Here is a 21,316-nt window from a genome sequence, read left to right on the forward strand (position 1 = left end):
GGCTGCCGCCCTCCGCCCCGGGCTTGCCTGGCGCCCATGGCAGCAGCACCGCCAGCATTCGCCCCAGGCCCTCTCCTCCGGTCCCAGAGTCTTTCACAGTCCTGTCCCTCATGCCTCGGCAGCCCTGGAGCTTAGTCGATCTTTTCCACCTTCCCGATGATCTTCTCTTCAAAGATGGGCAGGATGGTGTCATCCTCCCGCACCTCCTCGAAGACCACACCACAGTCGAACTCGTCACTCACTTTCTTAAAGTAATACCTGAAAAACCAGAAACATGGGGGCAGAGAGGAAAAAAAGCAGGTGAACGGTCATGAGGGCACCACGGTCCCCAAACCTGGGTACAGCCCTTCCATGCCCCTGAGCTTGTGGTGCATGGGGAGCCGCTTCCCCAGACATGGAAGCAGCTGGGGCCACACTTCTTGCCCCTGCCCTCACCCAGTGAGCAAAAAAGAGTGGTCAGGATCCATGCTGGCATGTTCAGGAGCTCCAGCCCTGAATCCAAGCCCATTCACAGCTCTCTCAAAAGCAGTGGCTGGAGGCACCCATGTTGGTGGAGCATTTCTAGGCAGGCTTTCCCATGGCAGCTCCTACTTGGAAGGGGGAACTTGGAGAGCTACGTGCCCCAAGCCTGGCTCCTTTGGGACTCCGGCAGGACCCAACCTCCCTGTCCTCACTGGAGAAAACTTTGGGAGGAGCCAAAATGGCTCTGGAAATTGGAGGGTTTCCCACAGCATCACTGAGCACCGGCTGATGCTGCTCCTCACCAGCCCAGGACCCCGCAGGACCCTGCAGGGCAGCTCAGCGGCTTCTGTTGAAGGTGCAAATCGTGATGCAGGACATTTCTGCTACAAAACCTGATCTCCCTCGTCCCTGTAACCTGCCTCTTCAACAGCCAAGGCGCCTTGGCCGTGCTGCCACATCCCCACCACAGCATGCCCTTCGGGAGCCCTCCTGGAAGGCTCCAGGAGCCCCCCTGACCTACCTCCACTATGCTCCTTCACCTTGGAGGGGGCAACACCACCGTGTCCTGACAGTGGCACCTGCCAGGGGTCCTTGACAGTCTGCTGGCACCATACCACACGTGGGGAGCAGCCCTTACCTGTAGTTCCCTTTCTTGGTCAGCAGCTCCTTGAACTGTCCCAGCGTCACCACGCGCCCTTTGACGAGGGTGCGGTAAGGGATCGGCTCTCCGCAGAAGTAGTAAGCGACCACGATGTTCTCGCACGGCTGGGACGCGCCGCTGCCTGGTCTTTTCTGGGGCTTCAACCTGCCGTGCAAAAATACAAGCGACCTGCTGAGTATCAGCCTACCTGCCAGCGTGGGCAGGCCCGACAGCCCGTATCTGCAGAGCCTGGATGGAGGTGCTGAATTAACACCCAGGGCCCCCAGGAGCATCCTGTGCTCCAACCACCAGCTCTCTTGGCACGCAGCCGCGTACTGAGGCCAGCGAAGGAGCAAACGGCACTTGGAAAGGCTGGATGGGGCCAGACGGCAGCTACAAGGAGGGCACAGGTTCTAGCTTAGCCCCTTCGTGCTAAAGAAACCCATCCCTGGGCTTTGAGAGGGGATGGCCCTTCACACAGCACCACTGGCTCGGGGAGTCATTGGTAAGCTCCGGGCAAGGCAGAAGCATCCCAAGCCCACAGCAGGAGCCCCAGGTCACCATCAGCACGCTCCTGGTGCGCACCGAGCACGCAGGGCTGGATGTGCACTTGGGGACGATAACACAAACACTGCTCAGACCGCTCTGAATTATTGCTGCCGTGGCCAAAATAGCTCAGCACGGCTCTCCGCTGACCTACATCTGCAGGGCTGCGTAGACAGGACCGCTCCTGCTCCCCACAGCTCCCCTGGGCACCTCTCCCAGCATAGATGGGAGTCGGAGGGGATGGAGCTCCCAGCGGGACATGCCCTGGAGGCTTCGCTGCCCGTCCCGTCCGCGCAGGGTGGCAAGGCAGCCGCCATCCCCAAAACCTCAGTGACTTTAAATCTCCTGTGTTTTCCTGACTCTCAGGATGTTGGCTGGTCTCTGCTTCCAGCCCACACACCGGGGTTCTGCTACGTGGTGCCATCACTAGACCGAAAGCGTCAGCCCAGTCCTAACCCCATTTTCAGAGGTAGACAAAAGTAGCAATAATAAAAATCAGGGTACTTTGCCCTTCTGTAGAGCCTTTCATCTGGGGTGCCGTAAATGCTGCACAAACATTGCAGCAGCCTACACAAATTGGTAACTTGGCATGTGTGGTCTAAGCCAGAGGCAGCCTTCGCTTTCAAAGTCACATAAAACAAATTTGGCAGCTTTAAAAAATTATTTAAAAAGCACGCTGGATAAAAAAGATGATTTTGTATTTACATGACTGGAAAGTTGCTATAAAAAACAGAATTTGCCAAGCACATATGAGGTAATCGCAGTTTTGGAAATGACTCTGACCCTAACCTTTAGCGTTGGCTCGTGGGCACAGCACCTTTTTAATGACATGCCCACATAAACATCGGCATTCCATCCGAGACCAGACACAATCTTTTCACCTCTTTCTAAAGGCATGAGAGGTCTAAAGTTCAACTGAACGACCCTCCTGGTGCCTGCTCTGCCTGGGAGACCTTTGGAGAAGATACGGCATCCTGAGAGGCAAGGGTCCACTCCTGGTGCCAGCAGAGCTCTCGGAGCCTCCCCCATTGCCATATCAAAGCACAGGATGCCCTTTAGCTAGAAAAACATTAAGGAATTGAATCATCCTTGGGGAAAAAAAAAAAAAAGAAGCATTTAAAGGAAAAATGGGTCATAAATTCAGGCAAATTCTGTGAACCCTGTGAGCCAAAAGTTAATTAATTGAAGAGGTTTGGAAAATCTCAAAGTCCCTAAGCTTCTCTTAATCCTGCTAGAAACAAGTCGTGACTAAGAGAGAGCTGCTGCATGCCCGGGGACCTGGCACCTGGGGACCTAGGGACACAGCTACGTGCCCTGTGCAGGCAGCAAAGCCGTTCTCCTTCGCCTGGGGAGATGGAGAGGATCCTCCCTGAGCTCTGCCACGGTAGAAGCAAGAGGGGGACCATGCTGGTCATTGGGAGCCTTCCTCCTCCTGCTGCGTAATTCGTCCCTGAAAGGCCGTTTCTGAATGTGCTCAGCCCGGCTCCAGTGCTCACCTTTTTCCCGAGCGGAGATGTGCCCGAAAACGATGCCTGAAACGATGCCCGAAAGCAGAAACTCTGCACCGCTTCACAGAGCTAGAGTTAAAAACAACCCCCGTGGTTTTGGATCCCCTGCTTTTACCATAAATCAAAGCAGGGGTGGATGGCTGTGGTGCCTCCGAGCTCCTGGGGCCGAACAAGGCCGTGCAGCGGGACTGGCTGGCCGGGAGCAGGATACGCACGCATCCCGAACCACAGCCATCGATCTCTCGCAGGCTGAAGGAGGGCTGATGAATAAGGAATCACTGAAAATGTAATTTTTCAAGAGTTTCTCTCAGGAGAGCAAGACAACACAACCGTCTCCGCTTTCATCGTTGCCAAGAGATCTCCCGAGACCACGGCTTACCCAAACAGGCCACCAGACCGTGTCTGAGCTCTGCCTCATTAAAGCTTCCACCTGCACCCATCTCCTGGGTGGCAGCGTGAAACACAGCCAGGTACCACCACCCTGCCCCTTCTGGGATCAGCTCCCTTCGCTGCATTTGTCACACACACAAAACGTTATCCGGTAAGGAAACGGCAGCACTTGTCTCACCTGTCGCATCTGCACTCCACTACCCCTCCTGATTTTTCAGCCGTATAACCCAGTGGTGCCATGACAGGGAAACTAAATCTGGGTTAGAGCACAAATCCAACCTCGCTGCGACGCAGAGGTGAGGTGCCCAGCCCGCTCCAACTCAGCCCTGGGGCTGGAGGGCTTTGGAAAGCCTGAAACGCACCCAGCAGATGTTACCTCGGGAGGTGTCCCAGCGGCCAGCTCTGCTCATCTTCCAGGCTTGGCCCAACCCGATTAATACCAAACCAAGCTCACGCTAACATTCCCTCTGCTTGCAAAAATCTTTTCTCTGAAGAGCTGGTAGGAATTACTTCATCCAGCTGCAAACATAAGTGAAATGTGACACTAAGCTACAGAAAATGGCTCAAAACCTGGCTGTACATGCAAGAAACCTGATGGTGACTGGGACACAAATGCTGGGCACGCTGGATCCGCAGGTCATTCAGTACCGGACACTTAATCCTGCACTGTGTCCTAGCAGCAGCCATGTAGCTATCTCAGAGATCAGTGTCCCTCCAAATGCTGTGGAATAGGGAAAGAAAGGCTTTTTCGGCAACAGAAGTGTGATTTCTGGAAGAATATTTATGATTCCCAGTACAGGCACCACAGGCGCCTCCTTGATTTCTAGCGGGGCGTGCGGGGGTGGGAGCGGGGCTGCTGGCACCCCCAGCCAGAGCAGCGGGCAGTTAGCTGGGGAAGGCCACTGCTGGTGAGGGCTGTGCCAGAGGAGAGCGGCTGGTGAGCCGGGTAACCGTGCCGGCAAGGTCAGCTTGGCCGTACAAAGCTGGCACGGTGCATTCTCCTTCTGCAGCCAGCTCAAGCCGGTGCCTCAAGGACACCTCGGGCTCACCTCCACCTCCCCTGCCCTGTGGCTTCCCCCAGGCTGCCAACGAACCTGGGCACTGGCTCCAATTTCCCAGAGCTCTCCAGAGCTCCCGGCTGAAATAAATGGTGTTTTCACATTAACTGCCCTCTCTCTTTCTCCTTAGCTCCCCAGCCAGCTTTGGGCAGCCCCCCTCAGAAGAGACTTGGGGTCTATTTTCAGGCAGGCTCCTGTGCTACCCATAGCAGGAGCTCTCTAAAAAGCTGCTAGCTCAGGTGCGCTTCAGCTGGAGCACCCAATCCTGCCAAAACCCAGCAGAGAGATTTCAACATCCAGAAACCCCTGGCTCCCTGGGGACCACTGCATCCATTCTTGCTTGCTGCTGGACATGAGCACATTTACTTTCCATGAGCAGTTCCCTCCCGGCGAACATGGCTCCTTGGTTTTCCAGGCACGGGGCAAGTCAGGGGGATCCCTGCATCACCGGGAGAAGAGCCGGACCTCGTGGGCAGGCAGCGTAAGCAGAGCAGCCCAGCACTGGGACTGCTCAGCCTGTCCTCCCACTGATCTGCACGGCATTTACCACAACACCATGGGGTTCCTACAAAAACTACACTTACAATACACGCCAAATTATTATTAGAGCATTAATTGCATATGCCTATAGCCCAGGTCGGTGTTTCCAAAGTGTGTATCTGCATCTAGACATTTCTGAGGAAGGTGCATGAATTTAGTACGACTATAAATGACTCTACTAATAAACACTATCCAATTACACAAGCTGAAAGGTAGATCAAATAAACTTGGCTTAACCTGACTTGGGAGAGCCCTCTAATTACCTGGCTTTCAATAAATGCTCTGACATAAATATGCAGAAGTCTGCTACATGGTCACTACAAGCAAAAATAATTGGAGCTCAGCAATTAAAAGAGCTTCTTTTTTAAATTACACTCGTGTTGCTCAGAGTCAGACGCCAAAGTTTCAAGTTTTCAGAATACAGCTATAAAGCTGTGAAAGGTTTTTAATGGACAAAGTGCTTTTAGCTGTTAGCAGTAATTATCTAGCACTTCCAAAACACTTTTCATCTGAGAGCTCCATGTGCCTTGCAAATAATCTTCCCTGAAAGATAACACAGGAGCAGGAGAATTAGCTCTGCAACAGGCATTAAGCTGAGTCACAAAAAGATGCAGTGACTTGGACAGGGCCGTGCAGCGAGTCAATGTTGTTGCAGTGGGACTACAGTGCAGTGCTCCCATCCAGATGCTCGAGCAGCCTTTGCCAGAAGCCTGAGGGAGATGCAGACAAAGAGCAAATACATGTTCTTCTTCTGAACATAATTTTGCTGCAGCCTGCTGAATTCTGCTCCTGCACCAACCTTTGAAATTCTTGTGCGAGCGTGAACAAGCCGAGAGTCAGCGAGTACTGGGGGAGAGAGCTGTCCCATACCATGCCCCTTCTAGACACACTCCCCCTGCCCAGCTCCTCCTCAAGCTCTCAGCAGCCCCTTCCCCTCCCTCCCAAGAGCATTTCCAGCTTCTCCATCCACAAACCACAAGCCCAAGGCCTCAAGGTGGGTTTTGGCATTTGCACCACCACGTTAGAGGGACTGGGGCAGATTTCTCTGACCTCTCTGCATGTGCCTCCACGCAGGTGGTGCTGGGAGCTGGAGACCAGAGCAGAGGGCAGCGGACAACTCCCTCAGCTGCCCACCTTCAGAGAAGTCCCCCTCTTCCCTCCCACGCGCAGTCAGACCCTATCACCATACCTTTGTTTAAGGGGAAGTTTTCCAGCCCTTTTTTCCTCCTCCTCCAACCTCCTGCGAGCTTCTTCCAGTTGAGTGAGAGGGTTGGGGGCTGGATTGGGTGGCATGGTAGGATCTTGGATGAAGGGGTGAGAAGGCTGGACGACGTTTCGGAGCTGGGCACTGACCCACGGATGCACCGCAACAGGCCGCTCAATGGAGAGGGGTCGGACCATATCATGGGACAGCTGCTTCTTAGCACCTGAAGAGCTACACACAAACACAAAGGGTTTTTTTAAGCCGTCTTTTTACCCAGACGGCTGAGCCGCTTTGGACAGGCACACAGTCACTCCTAGGTGGACCTACTGCTTCTGCAGCTGGACAAGGGCACCACTGGGAAGCTCCTTACAGCACGGCTTCCAAGCGACAGGGGAGCACCATCCATGTCTAGAGACGATTTCAGGACAGCAAGTCCTGAGACATCAGGGTGAGCAACCCAACCCTGACACAAAGCCCGCAGATCTGTTTAAGGGCTCTTATCAAGTCCACGATACATAAAAATAAAACCAGCAAAAGGCAGCCCCACCATTTGAGACATTCCCCCAGAAGATGCCCTCCCATGTGCTGCCGACATTCCAAGGCTGCGAGCCTCTCCATGAACTGCTGGTCGGCATCTCCAGGGAAAGAGATGTTGCAGGGATGTGCTCGTCCTTCCCCAGCTCCAGCAGCAGAACCTGCTGCCTGACTTCACGGTGGCCCGGCACTGCCCATGGCTCTGGCACTCGGCCCCAGCTGCCTGCAGTGCAACCCACCCTGGCCTCTACCATTAAGCAAGAGAAGAAACCACCAGCAGTTTCACCACTCAGCCACCAGCGCAGCAGCGTCAGAGGGGACGAGACCCCAGATCCCTCTCGTCGACGCCCGGCAAGCACTGTTTTTTTGCCAGAGACTGACCAAACTGTTGACTAAGGATCCGTGCCTGCAGGAGATCTGCTTGACTCCAGACAGATTCCTGAGACAGTCACGTCCTTGGCTCCACTCTAGGCAGGCGAGGCCATCCCAGAGGATGCTCCCAGCAAGCCGAAATGCTGGGCAACCCTGAGCCGTGCTAAACTGCTTACTCAGGACCAACAGCGCCAGTGCAGCACGTCCAATGTTTCTATCAGCACCTTGCAGGAGTAAGAGGCATTTACATACAGCAAATGCTTAAAGGAAAAATACTACCTACTGTGTGCCGCGTTATCCACCTTGGAACCACAGCAGCAATTTGTGAGATTCCCCTGGGGCTGCAGTCTCCCCGCCATGGCCACAAAGTCATCTTTCAGAAAAAACCTGCCCTTACAGCCCCCGAGCAATCCTCAGTCTCCAAAGGGTCTAAACGCTTGTGCCTGGTGGATTCTTGTCTTCCCAAGATCTCCAGGAATAAGGCAGACTGCCGGACAGCGTAGACACACATGCCTTGTGCAGGGGATGCAATACAACAGTGTGAAGACCCCTCGCTCTGCCAGCCCTTACCCATGGTTTGTTTTCTTATGCCTGCTGATCTCCTTCTCTCCTTCTATGATCCACTGAAGGATCTTCTGGTTTCTCTCCACGTCTTCAGGAGATCCTGGCATCTCATAGCTGGCACCATCACTTTTCCCTGAATCGGTCTTCTTAACATTTCTTTTTGAGAGCAGACTTGCTTTCCCACTGCAAGAACAAAGCTTGAGACATTAGCGCTTTGCCTAAGCCAAACCACCGCAGACCGTGGCAGAGGATGGACACGTCTATCTCCAGACATATTCAGTCCTGCCGGGGTCTGGTGTTGCCTGCAGTGCAGACGTGGCCCTGGCTGCCTTCCACAGCCCCCTGGCTCTACCACAGCTCAAGCCAACTGTGCCGCGGTTGAGGCCAAGGGCAAGACTGGCCAGACCTAGGCACAGCAGGCCTCTCCGTCCAGCCACCTGCGGGGAAAGGGAGCTTCTCCTCTGGCCAAATGAGCCACGGCAACATGGCAAAAAGCCCAGCAGATCTCCTGCCTCACAAAGGGTTGTGTTAAACCCCTGGCTCTTTGCTCAGAGCAGGAGGTTCATCTTGGTGCTGCAATCCGTCGGCTGCCTCTCCATGCCAGACCACTGCTGGAAACGTGAGCCCTTCTCATCAACCCCCAGATTCACTGATACCCCAAACTGCTGATTTGCCATGCCCAGCATTCGTTTCTCACCCCGATTTGAGCCGAGGCTTCACATCATGGTGGAAGATCACATCCTAGCGGGGTGGGCTGCCTTCTGTGGGCTCCTGTGCACTGGGAAGCCCAGCCACCTCAAACACCATAGCCAGACAGACGCCAGGCAGTAGCTGACACTCTGGCTGTGCTTATGACTGCAGCAATAATGCCCACATCCATGCCCACGTGCCCAGCCGGGCAGCCCCATGCTCATGAGGCCATGCAGAATTCACCCGTGCTGGCCTGTCATTGCCACAGCCTGTAATTTCATGGGACCCCCACCGTCCTAATCACCCACCCGCTTTACTCCATAGGACCTCCCTACTTCTGCTTCTGTGCGCTAAAACACATAGGAAAAATAACCTTAACACCGCAGAAGAGTAACAGGCCCTCAGACAGCTTTGCTAATTTTTGGGGGAAAAAACCTGGAGAGGGGTTGCTGAAGATCTACAAAGGCAGGGCAAACTGACAGCTTCTTGTCTGCTTCTCCCCACATGAGGACTAGTGGGTATCAAATGAAATTCTCCAGCAGCAGGTTCAGTGCAAACGAAAAAATAAAAAGCCTTTTTCTGCAGGTTGTAATCAACCCACAGACACAGCCGCGGGGGGCTGGGGGGATAGCAGCCCGGCTGGGTTCAACAAGGAGCCAGACAAGCCACTGCAAGAGACTGCTGGCTGCCAAACAAGACCATCTGGATGCCAACTCTTGTCTTGTGAAGCTCCTAACCCGGGGACTGTCAGGAACTGGGAGTTTGGGCCAGAGGAAGGACAGCTCTGAATGTGCCCTCTTGTAATCCCCTTAAATATATGCTGTAGTCAGTGCTAGAGAGAAGTCGTGTGTCTAGATGGGGCTTTGGGTTGACACAACGTGGCCATGCTCATGCTCTGTTGAAGCAACAACCCTTTCCCCATAGAAACAGGGCAGATTTAAGTGCTCCTCCCTCCCTGGAGAGCAGTTTGCTTCGGCTGCCTCTGCACTCTGCCTCCCTCCTGCTACCCCGGAAAGGTGGTTCTGCCCGCTGCAGACCCAGCCACCTGCCTTCACTAAATATCCCACCCCTGGTACCTGCAAAGCAACACCCCAAACCCACAGCCTTGGGGAGCCAGCCGTGCTCAGGGTGAGCACAGCTCTCCCCTGCAGCTCCTGCATCACCATCCCTTATTCCGGGCAGCCCCGAGCTCTGCTCTCACCTTTGCAGTCAGGACTCGCAAAACCCACCGCAGCGGAGAAGGAGCTTCACCCTCTCCCCTCAGCAAGGAGAGGATGGAGGAATTCAAACGGCCAAGGGAAGATAGGCAAAAGCCCGTAAGGTAGCAAAATGTCTTTTCTAGGCAGAGGGTCCCCTACCCCGGAGAACGTCCCCTTGGGACAGGATGCCACAGCAGCACCGCAGTGTCCACCGCTTTGTTAGGAAGAGAAAGGAGCCCTTCTGGTGAATGGGTTTGGCCTTGCAATAAGGAGGGCTTTTTTGTCTTCTCATAAACACCTTAGAAGACTGGTTTCTGTTACCCAGACCCCGAGACACAGCCCTATACTTAGCAACTCCTGATGCACGGGGAAGCAGACCACCATGTGCAATTTCTAAGCACACCTCCCCTGCTTTAAGGAGCAGAAAACCTACTTTATAACCAAGGCCATTAAAAATCCTGGTTAGAGGGTGTCTTTCAGCACCAGATCAGAGAGATGAAAAGGGGTCTATAAGGGTTCTCAGGGGACATATCCGTTTCTGAAGGGGAAGATCAGTGGAAGGCCCTCAAACCATGTCCCAGCATAGGCTTTCACAAGAAAATGTGGTTCAGCAACTGTTTCACCAACATGCTACAGCCTGTTTATGAAAGAGCTTCCTAGAGAAGCCACAGCTCTGGGACTCCCGTTGGGTGTTGCCTTGACTCACCTGTAGCCTAAAGAGTCCATGGGGACAGGGGCCATGCCCAAGTTTTCAGTGTAGTTTCGTGACTTTGTTGCATAGTTATGTGAATCTACATTCCAAGCAAAGCTGTTCTGCACTCGCTGCGTGGCCTCAGCCTCGATCTGCTCTTTTGGTTTCATCACGCTGTGGTGATGGATGTGGTGGTAGACGTGTTTATGGTGGTATAAGTTAGCTGCATCCAGTTTCATTCCTGATTTTGTTGCGTGCTTGCCATGTCCTGGAGGAATTGTTCCTAGTGTCCCTGACAGCTTTCCCAAGTGGCCACTTTCCGGGGACCGTGGCTTAGGAGAGTGGCGGCCAGGTCCTGGAGACTGGCAGCCTGGTGTTTTCATCACACGCTGTACGTGTTCATCGAGGATGCTTTCTGGGTTTTCTTCATGGGCATCTCTCATCTGCATCCCAGCGCAGCCCATCTCAGAGTAACGAGGAGCGAAGTGATGAAAGGCTTGGGCGGAAGGCATCTTGTGGCTAATGACCGAGGGACCAGAAGAGATATCTGCATCCTCACCTTCTTCTTCCTGCAAGAAACACGAGGACAATCAGAGAATGACAGCAGAGTGGTGAAAGGGGTCCCTAGTCCCGCCTCCTGCTTGCAGCAGGACTGCTGCCAACCCTTGGGTCAGGCCTGGCTTAGTCCAGCCAGATCTTGAAAACCTTCAAGACGGAGATCCACCACCCCTCTGGAGTCCTGTCCCAGACTGTGCCACCCTCCCGCAGAAAACTTCCTAATGCTCAACCCAAGCCTGTGCAGTCTTGCTGCCACCGAGCAGAGCTGCTCAGGTCTCCGTACCTGCTTTTTGAGCCACCATTAGCAAGGGTCTCCACGCATTACCCAAAGAGACCGAGGCAATCTCTGACAGGCAGCCCACACATCACAACCAGGGTTTACAGACGCAGCTTTCAGACAAGCGTAACAACTCAATCGGATGTATGAGTGGGCAGAACCTTACTAAAGAGCTCCCCAAGTCCCTTGAAGGTGGTTCTGTAACAACCAGCAGCGGAAACACAACTTACCGCACCATACCTGCAACTTCCTACGAGCCTTTGGTAAGGCACTGCTTCAAAGCCCATCAGATAAAGCCCAAAGTTACAGGATATGCGGCAAAACAGTTCTCAAGTCAGGCGAGACCAGGGGGGTTTCTCACCTGAATGACTATTTCACAAGGCAAAGCCAACAGCAGGCTTGTAACAGGAGGGAGCAACTGAAGGTCGACAGTAGCATAAATGGTTTTGAAAATCAAACATTGATTTCTCCCAGGCATGCTAAGGCTGGAGTGAAACACTTCACGCAGATAAAGAAACGGGTTGGAACTAACTGCTTGTTCTTGTAGTTCACAACGGTCTAGGACATGCTGTTAGCGACTCTTAAGTCCTTGCCAGGAAGAATAAAACTCCTCCATGCTGACAGCCACAGTTTTGATGCTGACAAACTACTTTACGCTCCAACATAAACTCAGGTATTTATGAAGTTTCTTTATTGGAAGTCAGGATTCCTATTTTTTTTAATTACATAAGCAGGATTCCAGCAAGTCCTTTAATCCCGCTCTCTTTTCCTCCTTTGGCACAGTAAAGAAATCAGTTGCAGCACAGGGTATCTCTGCCCTGCCAGATAAATGCATCTGCTAGAAAACACTGACTCCCATCAGCTTTGCCTGTCAGATGTCATCATCCATCACTTGCTAACCAGCTTCGAAGTTTCAGCTGCCAACCACGCAGCAAGAAAGCAAATAACAGACTTCCTCCCAGTGTCACACCTGGGGGTTCAAACCTGAAGCAGGGACAATGCCAGGCTTTGAAAGTGCCAAAGGCGTGGGCGCTGCAAGCCTGGGGGTGTGACACGATGCCCACGTCTGGAGGGGAAACACCACTTTCTAACAAATCGCTTTGAAGAACTTCAGAAGCACCTTTCATCTACAGCCACAAGGCTGCAGCCTGCCAACCACCGTCCCTGGGCACCTAGCTCAGGGACAAGAAAAGATGAAGCATGTGCTGACTAAATCCCTACCACTGGGGTAAGCGTTTATTAGCGGTTTATGATAACGCAACGATGTGCTCAGCACTTGGGAGGCTTTTAGGGCTCGTACCTACTTTCTGGAAAACTCTTAGGTTTAAACACCAACTAACGTGCAGAGCAAGATCTGACCCTGGCGCAGATCCCTGAGGAATGGCAGCGTGTCCTTCCTGCTCAGGGTCCAGAGCTCCGGCAGTGCTGTCACACCACAGCAGGGTGGCATGAGAGTGACAACCCGGGGTGGTCCAGCCAAATGGGTGCCTGGGATTTGGGAAATCCTCTGGCTGCCTGGAACTCCATTTTGCAGATAACCGGGACCTGGTACTTTGCTTTGCTCCGAGACTGAGATCAGGGTGGGCTAAGGGAAGGAGAGGGATGCATTGGCTCTCTCTCAGTTTGCCTTGGCTCAGCTCATCTATGTCACCGAGCAGGAGATCTGGACCCCAAGCAGGTCCTCAGGCAGGAGCAAGTGCTGCTGGGGTTGGTGGTGTGCAGGCAAGTTCTGGGGCAGCTGGCTTCCCATCCCCTAGCACTGCTCTCAGCCTCACATCAGGTAAGAAAGCCCCAACAGTGAGAAAATGGTAGCTAATAAAGGAATTGGGGTGCCTATCCCAAGCTGCCGTCTCTCCTCGAGCAGGGCAAAGGTTCGAGTCAAGGCTGCAGATACCAATTCTGCTGAATCTTTTCACCGTGCTTAGTCTGCAGCGAAAAAAACAACATAGGGCATGAGGTCGGCGCAGTCCAAACTGGGATTGTAACGCAGGACTTGGGATACGGCAGAGTCAAGCCTTGGCTCAGCCGCATGCACTGGTGTGTTGCAAGGTGCTCCTTGCCCGAGTTACCCGATCACAGTCTATGCCTGGCAATTCCCTCCCACCCAAACCTGCCCGCACCCAGCCTGCACAAGCCTGCTGCCTAACCTGCATCCCTTTGCCCACCGAGCACCCTCGCCCTGCCCGCGGCTGGCACAGGCAGAAGAAAGGGAAGACAAGACAGTGACGTGAGCAAGGAGGCACAGGCAAGAGGCAATAACTGCAGCGTTTTACACCAAAGAAACCTGCGGGTCTGGGGAGCAGCCTCCTCCACGGGCTCGGCTTTCCTGGACACAGGGGTGGTGTGGGCTCCAGAGCCGTGTTTCAGCATCTCGCTGCAGTGAGCTGGGCAAAGCTTGGCGGCGTGCGCAGCCTCTAGCCGGGTGGGGATAATAATAATCTAACCGGGTGCCATAACCACTAGATGGTGCTTTGTTGACATAATATTGTCAGAAACCTCTTCCATCAGCTCCCAAAGGCAGCGGCAGTTAGAGAGATGCAGGCTTCAACTTTGCTGACTGTCTGCTGAGCTATTTTTACTCTCCAGCAAGGCTGGGGGTGCCCTTCCCTTTGAATTAGGAGGCTGAGATCTGCGCTGATGAGCTACAGGCAAGCGATACTTTGCTGCAAACCTCCTCTGCCTTCTCCCAGTCCCACCCATCAGGCTGCTGCTGGTCGGTAGGGCAAAATAGCTCACCTAACCACGAGTGCATTTTCGATCATCATGCAAATGATTTCCCTCTCTACTTAGGCAATGTTTTATATTCAAATAGCGAGAATCTCAGTGGTGGCTTTGCTTCTCCTGGCTTATTTTCAATTCGCTCAGTTCAGACAAAGACAGAGTGATCTGTATGATACGATACTGATCTGTATGATACGATACTGCAGCTTCCATGCACGGTCATGAGGCTGAAGTGGCTCAAAAAGTAGTAAGGGAACGCACATATCCTCTAATCCTCTCCCACGTTGCTCAGAATAATTAATGAATTCAGAGTTTGGGTTTTTCTGAAAAACAGAAATCTTACAGTCTTTTCAGTAAAAGGCATTTGGCTTTAAATCAGATGCCTCTTCTCGATGTGACTGCATGATGTGGCTTTGAAAGGGAACCTGCAGGCAGCTCAGTATGGGGGAGAAAAATTCTTTTTTCCTAGCTTTTGCAAAATATTTCCAGCTTCTCTGCTAAGCTGATAACTGCCTAGTGTGACTAACGCTCATGGTTTTCCCTGTGCTGCTGTTCAGTGAGCCATGCAGACCCCGTAAGAGGTTACCCTGTAGTCCTGGTGTTCAGGTCGTAGAAAAAAGCCCTGTGATCTATCAGGATTCAAGCTCTCCTCTTGCTGATACCAGCAGCTCCTGCACCTTAAATGCTGACCTAAAAAAGCTACAATTGCTTACTCTGAGTTTTTCCTGAATGGCTAATGCCAGATGCCAGCCAGTCAATGAAATACATTCTGGAGACAGCAAGGAGGTTTAATATATAGCATTAGTGGGAGTCCTGGGCTTAAAAATAGATTAAGTCACATAAAAATGTGTTTAAACAGACTTAAATTTATTCTCTGGCACATAGGTATTTGCTGATTTTATGGTATTGCTACTGGCAGCTTCTTCAAGGAGGCAGAGGGCTGGGATAATGTAGTCTGGTACAAGTGGGGGCTGCAACAGAGCCACGGGAGGAGGAGGAAGAGTGCTCTAGGACTGTTAGCAGAAAATGCTGCCGGTTACATCGGCTTTGTCTAGAAAGCAACAGGTACCAGACAGGAAGATGGAGCAATTCCAGAAGAACAGGAATCTAATCACAAAATAGCACTTTGCTGGCCTTTTCTGGCTGGATGCAGAGGTGCAGAGAGTTTGCTGGACGACGCTTGGAGCTGGAGGAAACCTTACAGATCCTTCTGCCTTCCTCACTTCTCTGCATTTGAAATGCAGATGTGATTTAAAGCGAATACTACAACCTACAGCTCTTTTCTGTTTAAAGAGCTACTTGATCAATATTTAAAAATACTCTAATAGGGCTGAAGGGTCTGCCCTGGAGCCCCAGAGGCTCAGCTTCTCTGAAAGCACAGAGCTAGCCAAGACAGGCACCAACACCTTTGCTTTAAGGGAGAGCTGCAGGTTACTAAGCACAGAACCTTCGCCTCAGGGCCACAGCAGCTATTAACTGCAGAGACCCACAATTTCTTCACACAGGGCTGTAGTTATACTGACATTGGTGATGTTCAGTAACGCTGTGGTGTCCTCTGAAAACTCTCCTGTACCCCCAGTACAAGATGTACAGGTACCCATGAGATGCAGTATCTCCGAAGAAAAGATATGGTGTGAATACTGCTGAACAGGGTGTCTCACACAGGTAATACCAGATGACCAATACCACATTCTCTCCCTTTTGGAGCTTGTTGTGGAGCTAAAGGCCTTGCACGCTTCCCTTGGTTCATCTACCAAGTCCTCGAGCTCTGAAGGGCCCCAGTGGTACCAGGGTTCATGGCACGCAGTGCCATGGGCTGGGTTTCCCCAGCCACCCACGTGGAGTCAGTGCGTTTCTCTGCCCAGGAGAGGGTTTTTGGATGCTACACCTGATCAATTCCAAATTTTCTAGGCATGTGCTAGGCATTGATGGGCAGAACCCTTTTGGTTGTGGTAGAAACGGCCTGATAGCACACAAACACCTCCAAGCATAACATCACCTGCCATCTGGTTACCATTTGTGGGGGAAATAGGGATCACACAATACCCCACAGGGGAAGGCGAACCCCTGTTACATAGTCCCCATCCTTGCATGGCAGGGATTGCTCACAAAGTCAGGAGAGCGAGGGTGCCAAAGAAGATGATGGAGAGCATCCACAGCCCCTAACTGGTGGCAGAAGTGGGGACTGCTGTGCCATAGCTGGTATCTTACAGCAGGGAGGGAGTGCTGGAGCTCAGAGCCCTGCGTGGATGGGGTAACAGCACCGTGGAAGCTCCTGGGGCAATGGGAGCCTCCAGGAGCCCCATGCAAGTGATGAGCATGGCTGTTGGAGTAGGGAAGCGGTCACCCCAGTTGCTTCTATAGCAGTTGAAAGCTCCCTGTGGCGTACAGTACGCAGACAGACTCCCAGGCTGGTAGAGGAGGCAAGGAGGTTACTAACCGCTCGAACGCGTTTAAGGCGCTCCTCTAATTTCTCCTCTGCTTCACGTTCCTTTTGTACTTCCTCCAAACGATTGATCAGTTCTGCAGCAAACTTCTCTGGTTCAACGTGGATATCCTTTGGCATTCGGTATGTACGCTGGAGGAAAAACACACCAGGGGTTAGCAAAAGATGCATGAAAAATGACACCTTCATTTTGGAGGCTTCGATAACTGGAAATGCCAGTCGTTCCAGTGGGGAGTTGAGGGAGGACAGGCTGGCAGACGCAGAGGTGCAGCCTAGGACCGGGAGGGCTGGAAGCCACGAGCTCCCCGGCTGGCACCAGCTCCGCACACCACCCCACGTAAGGGAAAAGTTTTCTGGAGCCAGAATTCAACAAGCTCTTTCAGCACCAAACTCCACTTTGGGATGGATGTGCTTGCCTTTCTCCCAGTGCACACATGGTCAACAGGAATATCCTGGTCTCAAAAGGTGGGAAAAGGATGTACAGACAAACCACTCAAAAATCACGCTTGTAGTAGTGATATTTTCACTTTGATAGAAAGGAGGACTCTTACGCACAGTTATTCAGCTTACCCCAGGTGGATCAGCGTATGCCGGCAATGTCGGCAAACCTAGCCCACAGCCACAGAAAGGAGTGGAAATCCTGTCATCTCCAAGACATCTTACTTCCATCCACCTTCTGCTACAACCCAGCCCAGCCACAAAAGGCCACGATTCCCACAAAGCATCCTCTCTTACTAGAGGATCCTGCAGGATTGCATGTCGGCTCTTCAGAGCTGTGCAACGATCCCCTGCTTGCTTTATCAATACAGCAACCTTACAAGCGCAGAGATACCATTTTTCTGCTTGCTCTGGGTGAACAAATCAATATTTATGGAAGTTCAAGGGCATTATCAGGCAAACCTAGCCCCCAGCCACAGAAAGGAGTGGAAATCCTGTCATCTCCAAGACATCTTACTTCCATCCACCTTCTGCTACAACCCAGCCCAGCCACAAAAGGCCACGATTCCCACAAAGCATCCTCTCTTACTAGAGGATCCTGCAGGATTGCATGTCGGCTCTTCAGAGCTGTGCAACGATCCCCTGCTTGCTTTATCAATACAGCAACCTTACAAGCGCAGAGATACCATTTTTCTGCTTGCTCTGGGTGAACAAATCAATATTTATGGAAGTTCAAGGGCATTATCAGTTCCTTATGCTGAGTTACTTTGTCCCTAAATTCCTGAGCTCTGGGATAAGAAGTTTGTGTAGTGAAGTATGAAGCTATCAGCCGCTGTATTTTTCCCATCATTTTTATCCCTTCTGCATTATTTTGTTAAAATAGTAGAAAAAATAAAATGACAGAGCAGAGATAAAAATTTAATTTGGAGGAAAAATATATGGAAAATTCAACAGTATAAAAACCTGCATTCAAATATTTCAATACCAACATGAGAGAAATATACACTCTATAGGACCAGAGATAAAATTAAACGTGAAGACATGAGATAATTCATAGCAAAAGAACAAATGCAGCAGCAGAAGCAGACATCAAGTTTGAAATCTTTAAAGGAGGATGAGAGACCACCCGAATTTATCCCAGATCAGCCAAAAGATCAATGCGGAAGACTAAAATAATGCTTTGCCTCAAAACCTGACAAAAGTATGCAAATCATATTGATTTTTCTCTCTCTGCCAGCTGCCGAATGGAAGGCAGGGGAAGAAAAATAGAGGCAGTAAGTGTCCTATTGATGGACCCAACCAAGTTGGGTTGCAGAGGTCTCAGTTAAAGCGCCGCTTGTTTTGTTTGCCGAGAGCAAGACCCAGCCAACTCTGCCAGCAAATCTTAATTCCAGTGCTCACTGCTGTCACCTTCTCTTCCACGCCGGATGGTGCCGGACTGCAGTGTCCCTGGGGACGTCTGCGGACACAATGCGGCTTTGCAGGCAAAAGGACTGCCTGCTTTAGCACTCGCGTTCCGTGACAAGCAGAGGGACCGACAGCTCCACCTGAAGCTACCCCAGGCAGGACTGACCCATCCGAGCTGGGAACAGCCCCAAACAACCATTCCCTTCATCCAGGGATGCAGCTGCTGGAGAGGGCGTAACACGGGTGAGCTACCAGGTGCCTCCCACCCTGGGATGACGAAGTCTTTACTGCCACCAGGACCTCCAGCCCTGCAAATCAATGGCCTGTATTAAAAAGAAACACCGGGGAAAAAGCTTTTCATCAACAAAAATGACGTTTAGTCTTGAAATATTGGCACAAAAGCCAAAGTGGCATGCTTCGTCCCAGCGCCTGGACCTTGTGTTGTCCAAAAAATGGGCCCCAGACGGGCTCCATCATGGGGGAAGACGTGGCAGAGCTGGTCCCTGCTCTGTTACTCCCTGGGGAGCTTCTAGGATCCAAGTGATGTTTCTCCATTCCCCCCATGTAGCCCAGGGGAGCACTTCTGTCTAAGGGAGTCTGCTTTCATCAGAAACCTCAAACCCATGACCACCACCATCCATCTCATGAGGCAGCACCAGCGATTCCTGAGGAGGGAAATTTCTCTCTCGCCTGACAAGTCGCAACCCGTTGGGTGATGTGTTCATTCCCTCCTGCCACCTCAGACATGCCAACTCTCCCTGCGGTTGTTTATACGACGGCAGCACCAAGCCCTGTTCCGTTAGAAACTTAATGAGTCTAATGAGAGGCAGCTCAGTGCTCAGCAGTTACAGTCTCGAGTCTCCCCGTTGCAGCTACCGCAGTGGCTTCCACAGAAAAGCAGAACCGGGGAAGAATTTCCCTTTATTTTCATAGCCTTTGATGCAATGCAGCATCCCAAACCAAAGTCTCTCCCGAGCCCTGAGCAGCAGCGGGTGCAAAGGCTGACGTTTGCTGACCTGCGTGTTCAAGTCCTGTTACAGTAAGGTGGTTCCCTCGAGGCCCAGCAACGTTTAAGGACCACAGCTCCGTCTCTAATGAGGATCTGAAGACATTCAGGGTCACTGCTGGATCCAGGGAACTCGAGATAAGATGATTTTGGTCTTTCACAACTAATACTTCAGCATGTTAATCCACAGTCTCTCAAAGTCTGGAGGTGACTGAAGTTCAACTACAGAAATGGAAATTAAACTCAAGAATCTTTAGGATGAACTCGTTTTCCTCTCTCTTCAATAAACCGCTGCATCTGCAAAACCCACTGTCCCGTCCTTGGGGCTTTCCACCCAGCACAACTTGCAGAGGTCCTCAGCAGCCTGTTCGAGGGTGCAAGATGCAGTCCCCTCTGTGAAGCCATCTCTGCAAGGGTCTCCCTGACCATCCAAGTTCAATGCAACCGAAATAAACCCTCACTTCACCCCACAGATACCAGTTGCACATGCCCTACGTTGTCCTGGCGGGTACCTGTAACGGTGACTCACAGAAAGCTGGCAAGCAGGATGATGCTCTGAACATCGCCATCGGTCTGACTTCATCCCTAGCTCAAAGGATGAGCTACACAGACTTCCCTAAAACTAATAGTATCGCAGACTAATGAATGCAAATTCCCTGTGCTGAAACAATATAGATAACTGCTGAGGGCTCGCTCTATCTCCCTGGACAGCAAACAAGGACTGCATTGACCTGGTTCAAAAGGCTTAAGACAACAGTGTTTGAAACTTTCATCAAATGACGGGCCTGACTTCGGAAGGGAGACACGCTCCATCAAAAACCAGCCAGGCTGAGACTGTGCCCAGAGGAGGATCCTTCAGGGCTTCAGGATTTAGAACCTGCCCCCTGCTTCCTGTGGGCATACACAGCCCTGCCAAGGGAGTCGTAAATACGCTGTTTATTGTTCTGAAATCAGAAGGGCTCCAAATGCTTTTGTTCCAAGTAAAGGGTGCAGCACTCTCCAAGAGCTGGCTGGTTTTGGAGGATCCAGCCCTCCAGTCTGGACCAGAATGAGACCTCTGGCCATTCTGGGTCAACAATTCAGAAAGGAAGCGCTTAATTTTAAAGAATTGTTTTCTCTACGGCTGTTTTATCTAATGTTTTATTTAATTATCTATCTACTTTCATTTAATGCCACTAGTTCAGAAAGGTCTATCCAGAACCAAACCATGCTGAGCTGGGGAGGTTGCAGAGAACAACAGCTGGGAGGCTGAATACCGGATGGGTTGGCAAGAAAGAAATTGCTTGAACTGGTCTGGATGGAGCAATCTTTCCTAGTGACAGCTGCGAGGAAGGATTTCTTGGGGTACCTATCACCAGAACACTGTCCCCTGTCCTTGACATGTGAAGTGTCTGAAGCTCTGGTACCTTTGGGAAGAAGCAGCCTGCTAAGAACATGCAAGATACACAAGCTCTCCAGTAGTTCCATTTAGCACCTGCTATCACATTTTCTCCTTCTTTTCTTGGAGCCAATGGAGCAGGTTGCATGGATTTTGCTCCATGAGGGAGATGCAAGTCTTGGATTTCATAGATTTCACCTTCCCTGAGAAACTGAGGTTTGAGGATCAAGCTGCACATCAGAACACACCGGCATCCTAAATGTGTGGTTTTACTATGATCTATACGTGAAAAAGCTGAAGGGGAATAATCTCACTGCGGCTTGCGGATTCCCCTTGGGAAGAATAAACCTCAGTTGTTCTGAGATGAAACAGTAAGTTTTCCAATGTTATCATTGGGCAGAAGTCTCTAACCAGCCCCAGGGACCCATGGGTTGGGCTGAACCATTTCTGACAGATCCGACTGGGCCAAAGAATTCTTTGTGGTAAATCTCCCTCTTCTACAGGAGGTTTGATGCCTCCATGGCGCTCGAGTGGCCGATGTTAGATCAATAGTCAGTCTTGGAGATGAAATGAAGATGGCAGGCTAGAGAACCCAAGAGAAAAGAACTTCTGAACGTCCACGTTTCCCAGATTAATAATGCATTCCACTGTGACATATGTTTTTAAAGGATAAATGGTGTTTCCATA

The 21,316-nt window shown here is 51.6% G+C and overlaps 1 protein-coding gene across 2 annotated transcripts in view; it reads right to left on the reverse strand.

The window, feature by feature from the left end:
* Window positions 1-39: 39 nt before the first annotated feature.
* AXIN1 (axin 1) overlaps window positions 40-21,316 on the reverse strand; it is a 73,693-nt gene continuing 52,416 nt past the window's right edge. Inside the window, exons 4-9 of one of the 2 annotated variants that reach the window (XM_009277729.2) lie at window positions 16,395-16,532; window positions 10,414-10,967; window positions 7,825-8,001; window positions 6,334-6,579; window positions 1,100-1,267; window positions 40-258 (exon numbers count right to left, since the gene is read on the reverse strand). In XM_009277729.2, coding sequence (XP_009276004.1) covers window positions 132-258; window positions 1,100-1,267; window positions 6,334-6,579; window positions 7,825-8,001; window positions 10,414-10,967; window positions 16,395-16,532 — 1,410 coding nt within the window. In that variant the 3' untranslated portion in view covers window positions 40-131. The remainder of the gene's footprint in view (window positions 259-1,099; window positions 1,268-6,333; window positions 6,580-7,824; window positions 8,002-10,413; window positions 10,968-16,394; window positions 16,533-21,316) is intronic. The other variant, XM_009277737.2, reaches the window with a different exon arrangement.

This window comes from Aptenodytes forsteri, unplaced genomic scaffold (assembly GCF_000699145.1).
Source record: "Aptenodytes forsteri isolate BGI_AS27 unplaced genomic scaffold, ASM69914v1 Scaffold26, whole genome shotgun sequence".
Classification (NCBI taxonomy): domain Eukaryota; kingdom Metazoa; phylum Chordata; class Aves; order Sphenisciformes; family Spheniscidae; genus Aptenodytes; species Aptenodytes forsteri.